Raw genomic sequence first — 13,511 nt, 5'->3', positions numbered from 1 at the left:
CCTGTGCTAGCTAATTAGGTTAGCTTTGCGTTTTTGCCACAAGTCTCAGGCAGAGCAGCCCCTGGGTCTGATGGGCTGCATTTGACCTTCGGGCTGCCTGCTGCTCGCCCCTGCCTCTGGAATTCTGGCCGCTCAAAAGGAAGAGTGAGGCCTCAGCGGAAGCAAGGAGCCAATCTTGTCTCCTAGGGCCCCTGAGCAAGAGGAACGGAGCTTGTCTCGCTGCAGGAGGAGCGGGAGGACATCCCTGCTGCTTAGAAATGAAGGTGTTCATGGAATTTCAGTCACAAAGGAGCCATTATAATAAGAAGCTTCAGCCACGCATTCACCCGGGCTTCCCAGCAATGCTCCATGATTAATGTCTGCACACTCCAGGGCTGTGTCATTATTTCTGCTGCTATTCTTCATTTAGAAAAGAATCGATCATCGATCCCTACTTGGCAACCTTTCCCAATGAAGCGGAGACAAGGTAGCAGATCCGAAAGAAACCCCTGCTCAGGGCTGCTTGGAAAGTCCCATTCCAGAAAGCCCATATGATCTAGCACCAAGGACTAAATTCTAAATCAAAGGAAAGAAGGGGCTGTGATGCCATCCTCAGCCGAAACCGGCACAGACTAATACAAACAATGGGAGCCCTGTGGCGGCAGCCCTGCGTCCTGGGTTTCCTGGTTGCTGGCCTGCCTGCCTCGGAACTGAGCTTGGGGTGGGACTTCCCACATCTCCAAAGCACCAGCCCAGCTATCACCCATCAACTGTCACCAAGATCCCACTGGCAGGATGGCCACTCGTCAGTGCTGGGGGCACAGGGTGGAGGAGAGTTGGGTTGGGGGTTGGAACAAGGGCACGAAAGGCTGAGAACGTGGTGGATGCTTGAGAGGAAGGGATCGCTTCACAGTTTTGATCTTCTCCCAGCATCTTGGAAGCAGCCATAACTGACTCGGCAGCCAGACCGAGAGGCAAAAGGCCTGGAGCGCTAGTTCTAGAGTTCGAGGAGAGTGACTGAATCCTATCAGGGAGGTCCCGTCTGCTGAATGAAGTGGCAGCTCCCGATAGGAAAGGAAGGAAACTAATCGCAGCACCCCACCGTTCATCAGGAGCTCTGGGTACGTTTGCCTCATTCAGTCCTCACAAGGGCCCTGAAAGAAAGGTGTCATTACCCCGTTTTCACGGGCAGGCAGGCAGTCACTCGCCCAGGCCCACCGCTACTCAGCGCCAGAAACAGAATCGCGCCTGTGTGTCCCAATACCCTTTCCAGAGAGCTCTTCAACCTGCTCCGGACACAGTCACCCCTGGGTGCCCCAGAGCTTTCTCTTGGGTAAATACAAGGTCTTACTTTTCCTGAAGTCTTGATTCCTTTTGCCAGAGATGCATACACGATTACCCAGGCCAGGAAGAGACAGAAGGCTAGTGGCCACCTGATCTCCCCAGGATATTCGATCCCTGCAGAGATCTTCAGCACGAAGTACCTAAGAGAGGGAAAGAGAAAGGGGGGGAGGGGGGGAGGCTTCAATCTCCTAGCAGAGCCGGCAGCCTGGAACACACTCCAGCACCCCCACCCTCCCCATCAGGGGCCTGATAAGATCAGGTTGTGAGGGATTCTCTGACCCGGGCTCCTGCCCACAGCTGTCTGCAGAGCAGCCGGCTGGACTGTCCCCGCTCTTCAGCATCTGCTGGGAGGCCTCCTATGGCCCCAGACAGGCTCCACACAAGACTATGTCAGCTCCACCACCATTAGGAGATGCCCCAGGAGAAGTGCAATGAATCCCACAGCATCGGGGGATCCCAGTACAGTCCCCCAACAGGCATTACCAAGGCTGATGTCTTAAGGAAGATCACATCACTAACAGAAACTCTAAACTGTGAAGGATGATTTGTGTGTGTTTTTTCTATTGTCCCACTCTTTTATGAGGCTGTATTTCAATAGTATTTGCATAATTTTACATTTAAAAAATCAGTACAGGGTCATTGTGCTAAATGACTAAAAATGCTGCTCTGCCTTTCAGTTCAGGTTGCATTGGGCGTGTCCCAAGGCTGAGATTGGCTAAATGTGACAGCAGGCTGGCTGGACCTTATTCAAGGACTGTATTCAAGGACCATATTCAAAGGCAGATGTCAGCCACAAACAGAGGGAACTGCCGGGTATCGGTATCTGCAGCTAACCACCCGTATGAAAGGGGAAGTCCTGACCTGCCTGGAGACCCCCACACCCCCGGCAGCACCTTGTGGCCTGGCCAGAAGGTGGGCGAGCAGCCTCGCTCCTGGGGACAGGAGGCAGTGGCAGGCACAGTGAGTTCTGATAGGACTGGACCATCCCATCCTGGATGAAAGGCCTGTGTCTGCTGGTTGGTGGTTTTCTGTGACCTGAGCAAAGGCCCGGCCAGAGCCCAGGCTCTGCCAGACTGCAGAAAGGACAGCCCGGAACTTTCTGACCCGCCGAGGAACCTGGAGGCAGCAGTGCCACTGCCCTCCCCTGAGGCCAGCTGGCAAGTGACAACCTGAGAGGCCGTCCGGCAGGCCGCAGCCGCACTCTTCGGAACAGGGATGGCCACGCTTTGCAGTGAGAGAGCCTGCTTTGGTCTCAACCCCTGAGGCAACCTGGGCTCGAGAGCTGAGTAGACTTGAACGAGGGTGGAATTGAACGGCTCCCAGACCTTCCCGGGCATGAAGAGGACCTACCCCAGGTCTCCTCCCCTCGGTGGGTGAACCATTTAACCAACAATCCCACAGCACCTCGGCCACCTCAAACACTCCATTCTTTCATCAGGGCTCTTGGACGGGCCCCAAGAAACTCCTAATAACACTTCCTCTTGGAAACCGAGACTGGTCCCCAAGGATTGGTGAAGACCACCAAAAGCTGATTCACAAATTGCTTCACAATATACCTAACCACGCGGGTTACGTGGTCAGACTTCATGTAACCACCATGTTGTACTTGGTTTCTCAGCACTCAGGGTGAGTCCACGCACACCCTCCCTGCTCCAACATCATCCCCGAAGGGGATCAGTTCCTCATTTAGCCTAAGGCCCCCATCTGTTCTGCAGGGCACAACCATGCACCCTCCGCATCTGCACAGGGGAGAGATCTGGCATTGAAATCGATGGCAGTTGGGCAACTGGTAAGGTTCTTAATGACCACTTTTTATTATCTACATAAGGGTCACAAACCAGGGCCCATGGATGTATGCATTTTATGTGCCAGTGTTTTGTTTGAATTGGTTTGCTAACAATTTAAAGTGGGAGGCACATGAAACGTCAGATTCTATCTCTGACATCCCTGCAACAGGGAGGCTCTGGCTGCACTGCCTGCACCCCCCGGACAAGGGTGTGGGGCCAGGCGGTGGCAGCCTCCCTGGCGCGGGGCCGACACCTCGCCCGTGTGCCCCAGCCCCCACCCCCTCTATCACCTGGTGCACTTGTACTTCGCTCACTTGCCTGACAAGCAGGCACGCGTCCCTGCCAAGTCCCTAAGCACATTGGCTTACAACCACCCCCAACTCAAGGCCTAGCTAGAGAACATTATTTGCCTGCTGTTGAACTCTGCCTGCAATGACCTGCTTTAAGAAAAAGCTCCATAAACTTTACTAAATCGTCCTGTGGTGGCTGAGGACTTTCTAGCATCCCTGAGTGTCAGTCCTCAGTGTCTGGCAACGCAGACATAGAAAGTACAAAACCAAGGTGAGACTGTTTTTCTAAAAAATGATTTGGTTCTTTCAATCCTTGACCGTGACTTGGTTTCTGACTTTTTGTCTCTGTTTCCTTCTCAAATGCAGAAGGAAAAAAACACAAACCTAGTCAACTGAAGATCTGCTTAGATCACATTGCAGGAAGGTTTTGCAATGATTTTGGCATCAATGTCAGGAACGAGAGCAGCAGCAATTCTGTCCCCACCAGCATTCAGCCAACGCTCACCTCCAGGCCCAGAGCACAGCCATCTGCTCTCAGAGCCAAACCAGGGAAAACACCTTCCTCACTAACGCGTGAACAGGTAGGGAGGGTGCAGAGGGAAGCTACCCACCCTGGGGGCCACCCACAGCTCGAGTCTACAGGTGGAGTACTGATTAATTCACCGGATTTCTCCTAGAAAGTAATAAAAAGGCCATCGTACTTGAAATACTCCTCACTCCCACTGACAAACGTCTTATTGGCCTGGCTGGTGAAGTTGACCAGTGTCAGGTTGGGGTAGGCGCTCATACAGAAGGTCGAGTTCTTGATCTGTATTCTGGGATGATCGCTGATGACACAGGAATCTGTTTAGGGGAGGACAGAATGGAAACACAGTGACATCCACACAGAATATATACACGTGTGTCCTAGCAGCAATCTAAAAACAAAAGCCAAAAGGATTTGCCAAATACCGAAGAGTAACTTGGGGAAAGTTTGCACCGAGCCAGGCTAGGTGGAGATGAAGCACTGAATTGTGCTGTATTCAGCACAGAGCCCCACGGCAGCGACTTGTCCTGGTGACAGTGGTTCTCACTCGCAGAGTGCTCTCTCTGCGGTAGGCACTGAGCCACACTTGATACCTTGCATACATTATCTCATGTAACGCTCAGGACAGCGAAGGTGGGGGCCCTTCTACCTCTGTTTTTAACATGAGGGACAAGGCTCTCCTGAAATCATACAGCTAATGAGGAAGAGAATCAGGATTCAAACCCAGCTCCGTGGATGCCACTGAAAGGAAGAGGTTTGTGAGACGAATGTAATCCGACATAAGCAAACCTCCCGAAGAGCTACTGCCACGGCAGGCTCTCTTGTGAGATCACCTTGAACTCTCCGCCTGGCAGGAGGGCTGACATATAGGAAACACCCTAAGATGCAGGTGACGTGGTTTTCTACGCCCCCACGTGGGTCAGCGGAGGCAGCAACCAGGCGGTGCGCCTGTGAGCCTGCAGCAGGACCTAACCCGGGGGTCTCAACTGGGGATGAGTGTGTTCCCTGGGGACGCTTGGCAATGTCTGGAGACATGTTTAGTTGTCACATTTGGAAGACAGGGAGCTACTGGCATCTGGTGGGTAAAGGCCAGGGATGCTGCCTGATATCCTGCAATGCACAGGACAGACCCCACAACAGGGAATTATCCAGTCCAAAACATCAGTAGAGAGTGCCTGACCCAGGCTGGGAGGGGGAGAGGAGGCTGACCTCATGCGTCTCAGTGCATCAGGCAGTGTACTGGACACTCTAACAATCATTTTCTTGTGAAATCCTCATCAAACCAGAAAGGTACATATTATTTACATGATTTTAAATAGGAAGAGGCTGAAGTCTTTCTGACCATATTAAAAGGCATCTCTGACAACTTTGTAAATACTGATCACTTGACAGCTATTTTAAGTAGATAGTCCCCCAGGACTAATCCCACAGGACACTATCTCATAGAGGAGCAAAGAGTGACCGTGACAATGACACTAACACTTACATGGCGCTCACCAAGCACAGTTTTGAGTGCTTTACGTATGTGAGCTAACTGAAGCCTCCCATCAGCCCTTCGAGGTGGTGCTGTTACATTGTCTCTGTGTCACACATAAGATACTCCTCTGGGCCAAGGTCATATAGAGAAACCAGGATGCAGACACTCTCCCTCTGGGGTCCATGCTCCTTAACATTCTGCCCTGGGGTAGGGGTCAGAGATCATGAACTTGACACCTTCAGATGCCAGCTGGTGACACAAAGGGGGAGGGCACGGAAGGCAGGGTAACAAGGAGAGCTGGCCCCCAGCAAACCAAGAGCACTCCAACCATCAGTGCCGTGCTTGTCCAGGTGTCCTCGCCAAAAGTGCAGAAAACCCGTTTTCAGAGGTTGGAAATGAGGTCAAGTTGCTCTTGGTATTGTGGACCACCAGAAAAGCACAGGCAGCCCCAACAGGGCACAGGGACTCCCAGTTTACACCCTCCGTGGAACGGCAAAGTGGACACGACTGTGGGTGCAGGGGTTCCACTGCCGCCGAGGGTTTAGAGGAGCTCCTCGACCCCTCCAAGCCCCCATGTTTGGATGATAGTTGTATCCGTGCAAGAACCAAAGTGAGATCATGAGTGAAAAAGTTCCATGCGACACCCAGCACACAGTTGGACTCCATAAACTCTACCCAAAACTCAATCATCACTTCATGGGGTGAGCACCTCTAAGTCCTCAACATCACCTCCCACAGTCCTACTTGCCAGTCATAAATTCCTTCTGCCTCCCACACCCCTGCCCAGAATGTCTCATAATATTGCATAAAAATTAAAACAACAATTAGAAGAATCCCTTCCCTCTGATGAGTTCTTTAGGCTGGAGTTTTTCAACAGCGGTGCTCCTGACCTTTCAGTCGGGATGATGCTCTGCTTAGGGGGCTGTCCTGTGCATTGCAGGGTGTTTAGCAGCAGCCCTGGCCTCTGCCCTCTAGATGCCAGGGGCATCTGTCCCCAGCTGGGACCACCAGAAATGTCTACAAACATTGCCAAGTGTCTCCTGCAAAATCTCCTGGGGTTGAGAAGCACCACTTTCAGAATCCTTAAAACACCTTCTTACTCACTATTTTCTCCTTTGGTCTAACGAGGATTCTGAACTAGTAAGTATCAAATATTTCCTGAGGAAGCATCTGTTTCCCCCAACAGTCACCTGAATGAAGACACTTAAACACCATCCACATCCCGTTTCTGTCACTAAACACATTAGTCATTTCTTGCTCTCCTGCCTGAAAGTACATCCATCCCCTAAGACGAAGAGATGGCTAACACGCGGGCAAATGCAAAATCGCTTGCTTCCAAAACCACCCCTGGGAAGCGCACAGACAGCTTCCCTAGACAGTGTCTCTGGATCACTGCTGCGGTGGTAGTACAAGGTCACAGCGCTCCTGCGGCACTGCAGCAGGGCTCCTTGCTGCCTCCAGCCTCCTGCAATATCCCTTCCTACCACCGGGTGGCAGAAGCGTGCTTCCGCGCCTTCGGCTCGGCCTGAGGCCGAGTCATCAGAGAGCTCCGCGGCCCAGCAACCCTGAACAAAGAACAGCGATAATGATCATTCTAAATTGGAAGCTGTCTGAATGGGATTCTCTTTACTCGGGCAATTATTAATAAATGAAAGCACATGAAAGGCTAGGGAGACAAGGAGTCATTTAATTAAAGTTCTAATGAAAATTAAGCCATTCCAGAAATAGAAATGGTATTTATGTGGTTCCCATTTTAAATGATCCAGCTAGCTCCTAATTTCACAGAACAGTCGCTGGTCTCACTTGGCAGGGCGTGGATTAGCCAGCCGTTCTCCATTACAGATACCTGGATGGTTGAGTCCCCCTAAGGAGGTCTTTCTTACAAAATACACTTTAGAGATGTGTGGCAGACTTAGCTTCTACCCATGGACCGGGTCGGAGGGGGGCTGGGGGAACGGTGGGGGGGGCGGTGCTGTTCTCTGGGGCTGGCATGGGTATCTGTCATCTGGATGGTGAGGTGGGGCTCCTGGGCCGTGTGTTCCTAGCGGTGCAAAGAGGGCCCTGGGGCCCTCCGTCTCCATGCTACGACTGAAGGTCATAATGGCGGGTGATCTATCCCCTCTCCTGGAACTAGCTGCCTGCTATCTCATGGGCAGGTTATAGGGTTGTGAGGGAGAAAGCGCCCTTAGAAGGTTATTTGTGAAGCAGTGCACTAGGGAAAGGAGTTGTTGCATTTTCTCTCTCAGAATGGCCATTGGGAAAGAGCCTGGGACACCCATTATCTGGACCCCTGACATGTCCATCAGAGCAGCGGGGCTAGAAAGCCGATGGTGTCTCTGCAAGTCAGATCACCACCACCTTTGCTAAGTCACCCAGGACCCCAAAGGACCAAAACTGCTTCCGTGAGGGAGAGCCTGGCCCCAGTGAGGGCACACGCCCCTGTGTAGGTAACACAGGGAAGAAGAGATTGGAGGCGGGGACTGCACAGGAAGACTCACTTTTTAACAAACAAAAGAAAAAATTTAAAGCACTAACTAAGAAGGAAATAAGATCTGCCCAGTCTGTCCAGACCTCCCAGGGAATCATCAGAGTGAAAATGCCCATTGTCTCTCCCTGCTCAGAGCTTGCACTAGATTTTCTGGTTTGCGCCATCCACTAGCAGCTTAGCTGTGTCACATCTTCACTCTGCCTTTGACGTTCCCTGGGCACTGTGAGCCAGACCGGGAACTCGATAAACCCAGGGGCACCCCCACCCACAGCCCGGCCAGTCTACCTGCTCAGCTTGCTCAAAACAAAACAAAAAAAAACATATATATATTACTATAAAATATTCCTTTTTATATGTCCTTGATAGATCATGCCGAAAAGAAAGAATGGCCACAAATCTGCCATTTTGTACACATTTTGTGTAACATCTTCCTACACGTTCTCTATCCATGCACATATTGTTAAGAAAAGTAAACGTATACTATAAATCTGTATCCTGTTTTTATGTTTAACATAATATGGTGAGGATTTCCCCATTTTATAAATATTCATTATTAATGACTATAGAAAACTTGATCATATGGATGTGCTAGGATTTATTATGACAATGGAATCATTCAGTACTTACTGTGATTTTTGTCATGTGGTTAAGTGTTTCTACTGATTCCCAGGATTGGAGATGTGGTAGAAATGAACAATCACATATAGCCCTTCACCGTGTCTCTGGTTCCCCCCTTAAGGTCACTCCCCAGAAGTGGGGTTGCTAAGTCAAACTACTGTTCAGAGAAGCTTCCTTTTTACCCCACAGAATCTCAGCTACAAAGAGTGAGGGAGCACCTGCACTGATGTCACTCTGCCAGGACTGGCAGGGTAGGTCCTGCTGGACCAAGGACTCTTCAGGATCCCTGGATGAGCAGAGAATCAGGGCCATGAGACCCATACCCCAGTGCTGGTTGTACCTTGTGACGTACAGCCTGGCACTCCCACACTCAGAGCCTTTGCGTCCACTTTCTCACCTGTGAAACAGCGACCATGTCATCTGCCCCTTGAAACTCAAAGGGCTCTTATAGGAATACCAGAGACATCATTAATGAGGCTACTTTGTAGACCAGGGAGCAGTTAGCATGGTAGTTAGGACCAGAGCCTTGGGAGGCAGGCAAACTCGGGTTCGAATCCCAGGTCTCCCACAGAGCTATCTCTGTGAGCTTGAGCTCCAGTTGCCTTTCACCTGGAGAGCAGAGATAATATTGAGAGCCATGTGTTGGCTTCTTGTCCATGTTAATATCGGTAACAAGAGTAAAAGGGTTTAACAGGGAGCTTGGCGTGTAGTAAGTGATGCTAGCTGTTATTCTTGTGTTAAGGTGCTGCACAAATATGAGTGGGTGTTGTTAGCGGAGGAGAATGGTGTTTCTGAACTGCCATCCCTCACAGAGGACATGTGAGGCACTATGAGAGGCCTGGAAAACGCACTATGCCCTAACATGGCAACCATGACGAAGAGGCCTTTCCGGCAGCTGATTCTGGGTTGAGAATCAGTGAACAGCTGCTGCGTGGGCTTCTCTCAGACAGCACGTGGGCAGAGGTGACCTCTGGGATGCGGGCAAAGTGAAAGCTACTGCCCCCTCCCCTTGGCTGTACCCAGGGAGCTTCAACGGTACAGATTCCCAGGCTCCATGCCCAGGTGGTTCAAATTGATTGGTCTGGCATGGACACTAGTGACAGTTCCATTCGTTAGTTCTCCAGGTGATTCTAAGGTGTAGCAGCTTGGGTTGAAACCCCTGCTCTAACTAAAAGAATATGTCCACAGGGAGATGATAAAGATGAGGACGCTGAGACCCAGAGAGTCTAAGGGACACTTACTCCTGGTCATACTAAGTGAGCCACACACCAGGGAACCTTGCACATCACCCCCCCCCCATTCTTGAGCACTTCCAGGTGCACAGGGTTTGGCTTTAATGGGCACGTGTCCCAAGGTTGAGCTCTTCTTCAGTCGTATCCCAAGCCTCTCGAGGTGGAGCTCAGTCACAGTGTGTATGTATGTGACCATGTGTGTAAAAATTCTCCAGTGTGAGTGACTATCTTCAGATAGGTGCATCTGTCTGGGGCTGTGGGAGGGAAGGGTGCACCTTTCCCTCTTAGCACAATCCAAGGGTTAAATAGTGTCCTGTTCTGTGCGGGCCAAAGGGCTGACTTGGGGGCCAGCACTAAAAAGAGCCAGTCACATAGAGAGCCCAGGATTCTGACCTCAGATGCAGGTTAAGGGAAATGACAGCTCATGGCGGTGGGGGGGGGGGCGGGAGGGGGGAGAGAAGACGCTTATTTCTAGAGCCCGATAAAGTGACCAGAGCCTTCGAAGGTGACTGATATTATTGGGACCTTCTGCTTGTAGAGTTTTATACTTTTCCAGCTGTTTTCATATCCTCTCATTTCTTTTCTCCTCCTAGCAATCCCATGAGGTCAGTAGGATGAAGCATATTGCTATGGTTTCTGTTTTCAGACGAGGAAATCTCAGGCTCAGCAGAGAGGTTACCTGACACAGACCCCTGCACACCCAGGGGCTGAGATGGTTTACAGACCAGGGAGCCTTGCTGGCAAGTCTGCCTGTGCCTCCTCACACTCGCTCTCTTGCTCCTGACCCAAGAAGCTGACAGCTTCCCCCCATCCTCAAGTCACAGTGGATTTCAGGTCTGAAACAGCCCCAGGACACTCCCAGTCTCCCCAGGCCGGCAGAGTCCACTATTCTACTCTTACTCGATGCACATTTCCATCGAGGTCTTTAGCTGAAGTGTCTGTTCCCACGTCTCCCTCATGCGCTGAGCGGCATTTTGTGAGGGGTGGCCCCAGGACCACTGGCATCTCTCTCCTGGACTCCAGGACTGCATTGCTTTTCTGGTCTGCACCATGCACACCGGAGTCACCTGGGGACCTTGCCGAAATGCTAATTTTCTGCCTCTGCCCCTGAATCTAATAAATCAGACTCTCTGGTGGGCCTGCACATCTGTACTCTTAACAACCACTCCAGCTATTCCTGCACAAACAAAAATTGTATTAGCATTTTCTGGGCCATGAACTCCTTCAATATTAGAATTAAGTATATTCAGTATTTTTTTAAAGAATCTCTGTAGCCCCAGCCCCTAGCATAGGGCCTGGCAGACATGATATGGGCTCAATTCATCTTTATGGCGTGAATGAACGAATGAGTACTTCCATCAGGTAGGTAGATCCAAACTTACCTAATAAAAGTTTGGTTTTATCTTTGCATTCTGGCGTGTTCCAAGGGTTGTTGCAGGAGCCCCAGGGCAGCACAGACACAAAGGAGGCAAACAGGTAGAAAAGTGTGTAGCAAATAATCACATTGTAGTATATGGCTATTAGGACGGAGATGATCAGCATCGCGATGCCGCAGCCTGTGGAAACAATGTTTTGGGGGTTCATCTCATGCCCGGTCCCATGGAACTCTTACAGTCGGTCAAGTGGGGACCCAGGTCCTGGCGCTCTTCGCCAGATGGACACACCATTGGGGGAGTGGCCTCTGTGATTACCAAGGACATCGAGGCCTTCCGCCAGGAATGAAACAATGCCGGAAGTGGTCTTGGGTCATTCTTCAGAGGGCCCCAGAGGTGGAGTTGATCAAGTAAAGAAGGAAGGAGTGAGTTCTTCTGATCACAAAAGCCAGGCCCCCTCCCTGGGGCTGCTTGGTGCCAGAGAGAGCACAGTAGGGCTGAAGAGGCTGAGGCACAGGACGGACTCACCTTGCAGGGCTGGGATGGCCTTCCACACAGACACTGGCCCCTGGCTGGCGAACTGGCCCAGTGACACCTCTAGGAAGAAGATGGGCAACCCAGCCAGAGCCAGCATCATCAGGTAGGGGATGAGGAAAGCACCTTGGAAAGAGAGAGTGGGAAGTGAGAGCCCTGGGAGGCCAAGGCCGGACTTGGGCCCACTGGCACCCTCTGTGGGGGGAGTGGGCTCCCTCCCCTTTGCCAGGGAGCTTCTGATGGTCCAGCTCAACCGCAGGCACCCAGAGACATTTGAGAGCCCTTCTCTGAAAACATACAAGGGCCCCTGCAGACACTCTCCTTTTTTCAGTTCCCCACTGGGTGAGCCACTAGGGCTGTGTGCACTGGTTGGGTCTGAGTCTTTTCTGTTTCTCATGGCAGTACTTTAATGTCCCCAAATTAAGCCCTTCTAGTATTCCACAAATCCACGCCTTTGACTCATCGCTGGAGTCAGATTTGGTGAAATTTCATCATCTCATCGGAACCCCCACCCTCCAAGGACTTACCATCTGCCAAGCTAGACTTGGGGGGCCCCCTTCTTCATATAACCTGCGTTTACCTGCACACCTTCTGCCAGCTGGGGCTGGGCCTGCTCCGACAGGCGGGTGGCCAGGTACCCACTCCTCCCCCACCACCCAGCCATCACACACTTCTCAATGTCCCTCTCCACCCAAGAAGTCCCTTCCATCCTTCACGGTCAACTCAAATGCTTCCTCCTCCAAGAAGTCTCCCTCGTCTCTCCTCCCAGGGTGACTTTCCCAGGCACTGAGCACTTGACAATATTTATGCGGGTATCTTATCTCAACTACTGGCTTCTTTCCCTTCAAGAATTCCATGAGGTGGTTTTGGAGGCTTGGGGAATAGCCATAACCTTTAAAAAGGTTCGGACCAGGAAGTGCTCTTGCAGGGGTCAGGCCGGTTCCAGGGCCAGAGATGACAGAGCCCAGGACACTGTGCCCAACAGGAGGAAAGCTGGCCTTCCCCAGCTTCCTGCCAGGAGGAAAGACCTTCCTGTCAGAGGGGGTTCCTGGAGGCTCTCCAGGCCAGGAAGGCCAGGCTGCAGCCCTGGGCTGCTGAGGAGACACTAGGGGGCCTTCTTTGTCCTCTCCTGACAGGGTTTTTGAGAAAGATGTGGTTTGCGCAGTCTGTCTCTTCTGCTCCTGGAAAGGAAGAGCACTGAGCACTGAGGGCTTGGGGGACAGCAGGGGCCTCAGTGTGGAAGGGTCAGACTCTCCCTCCCAGGGCCTGGCTGGGCCCGGAGATCCTGGAACCACGGGGAGCATATGCTGCCCCGCACTTTGCAGATCCGGGGCTAGCAAAGCACCAGCACTGTCACTCGCCAAAATCACTTGACTGGGGCTCCCTCCCCACCTGATCCTGTGTACCCATCCGGTTCCCGCCACTGAAAGCTTTATTATAGCGCCTTCCACCCACTTCCTGCATCTGGGTCCAGGGACCCCCTGTGGAAAACCAGGCAGAAACCCAGCTGTGGCACCTAGATTCGGGGGGCCAGTGCACGTCCTTCGGTTTCCAGGGCACCCTGATTGCAAGTGCTCTGGGATCCTCATAAATGCTTGTCAGCTTGTCCTAATTTGCAAGTGGGAGGAAGGGACACTAACATTTTTTCCTCTTTCAATTGTCCTGTGGTGCGGCACTTTTCCATCCTCCCTCTGCACCACATTCTCCCTGGAGCCCACCCAAGAGACAAACAAACAAACAAACAAACCCAGGACAAAACTTTAGCTGCCTGTCCTGATGGGGTACAGGGCATATTTCTGATCTCTTTGGTCCAGTTGAACAGCTGTGGTAGGGGTTCTAGGCAAAGATTCCTATTCCCAGAGG

General features: G+C 51.7%; 1 protein-coding gene across 1 annotated transcript in view; it reads right to left on the bottom strand.

Moving 5' to 3' along the window:
* Window positions 1-13,511, bottom strand: part of SLC6A5 (solute carrier family 6 member 5) — a 49,265-nt gene that overhangs the window by 30,331 nt on the left and 5,423 nt on the right. The window contains exons 4-7 of the mRNA XM_045825156.1: window positions 11,643-11,774; window positions 11,124-11,297; window positions 4,102-4,243; window positions 1,331-1,463 (exon numbers count right to left, since the gene is read on the bottom strand). Coding sequence (XP_045681112.1) covers window positions 1,331-1,463; window positions 4,102-4,243; window positions 11,124-11,297; window positions 11,643-11,774 — 581 coding nt within the window. The remainder of the gene's footprint in view (window positions 1-1,330; window positions 1,464-4,101; window positions 4,244-11,123; window positions 11,298-11,642; window positions 11,775-13,511) is intronic.

The sequence above is a fragment of the Phyllostomus hastatus genome, unplaced genomic scaffold, assembly GCF_019186645.2.
Source record: "Phyllostomus hastatus isolate PE091 unplaced genomic scaffold, TTU_PhHast_1.1 phas_scaffold_585, whole genome shotgun sequence".
Taxonomy (NCBI): Eukaryota; Metazoa; Chordata; class Mammalia; order Chiroptera; family Phyllostomidae; genus Phyllostomus; species Phyllostomus hastatus.
Note: the sequence above shows the minus strand (reverse complement) of the source record. Positions and strands in the feature narration are given on the sequence as shown.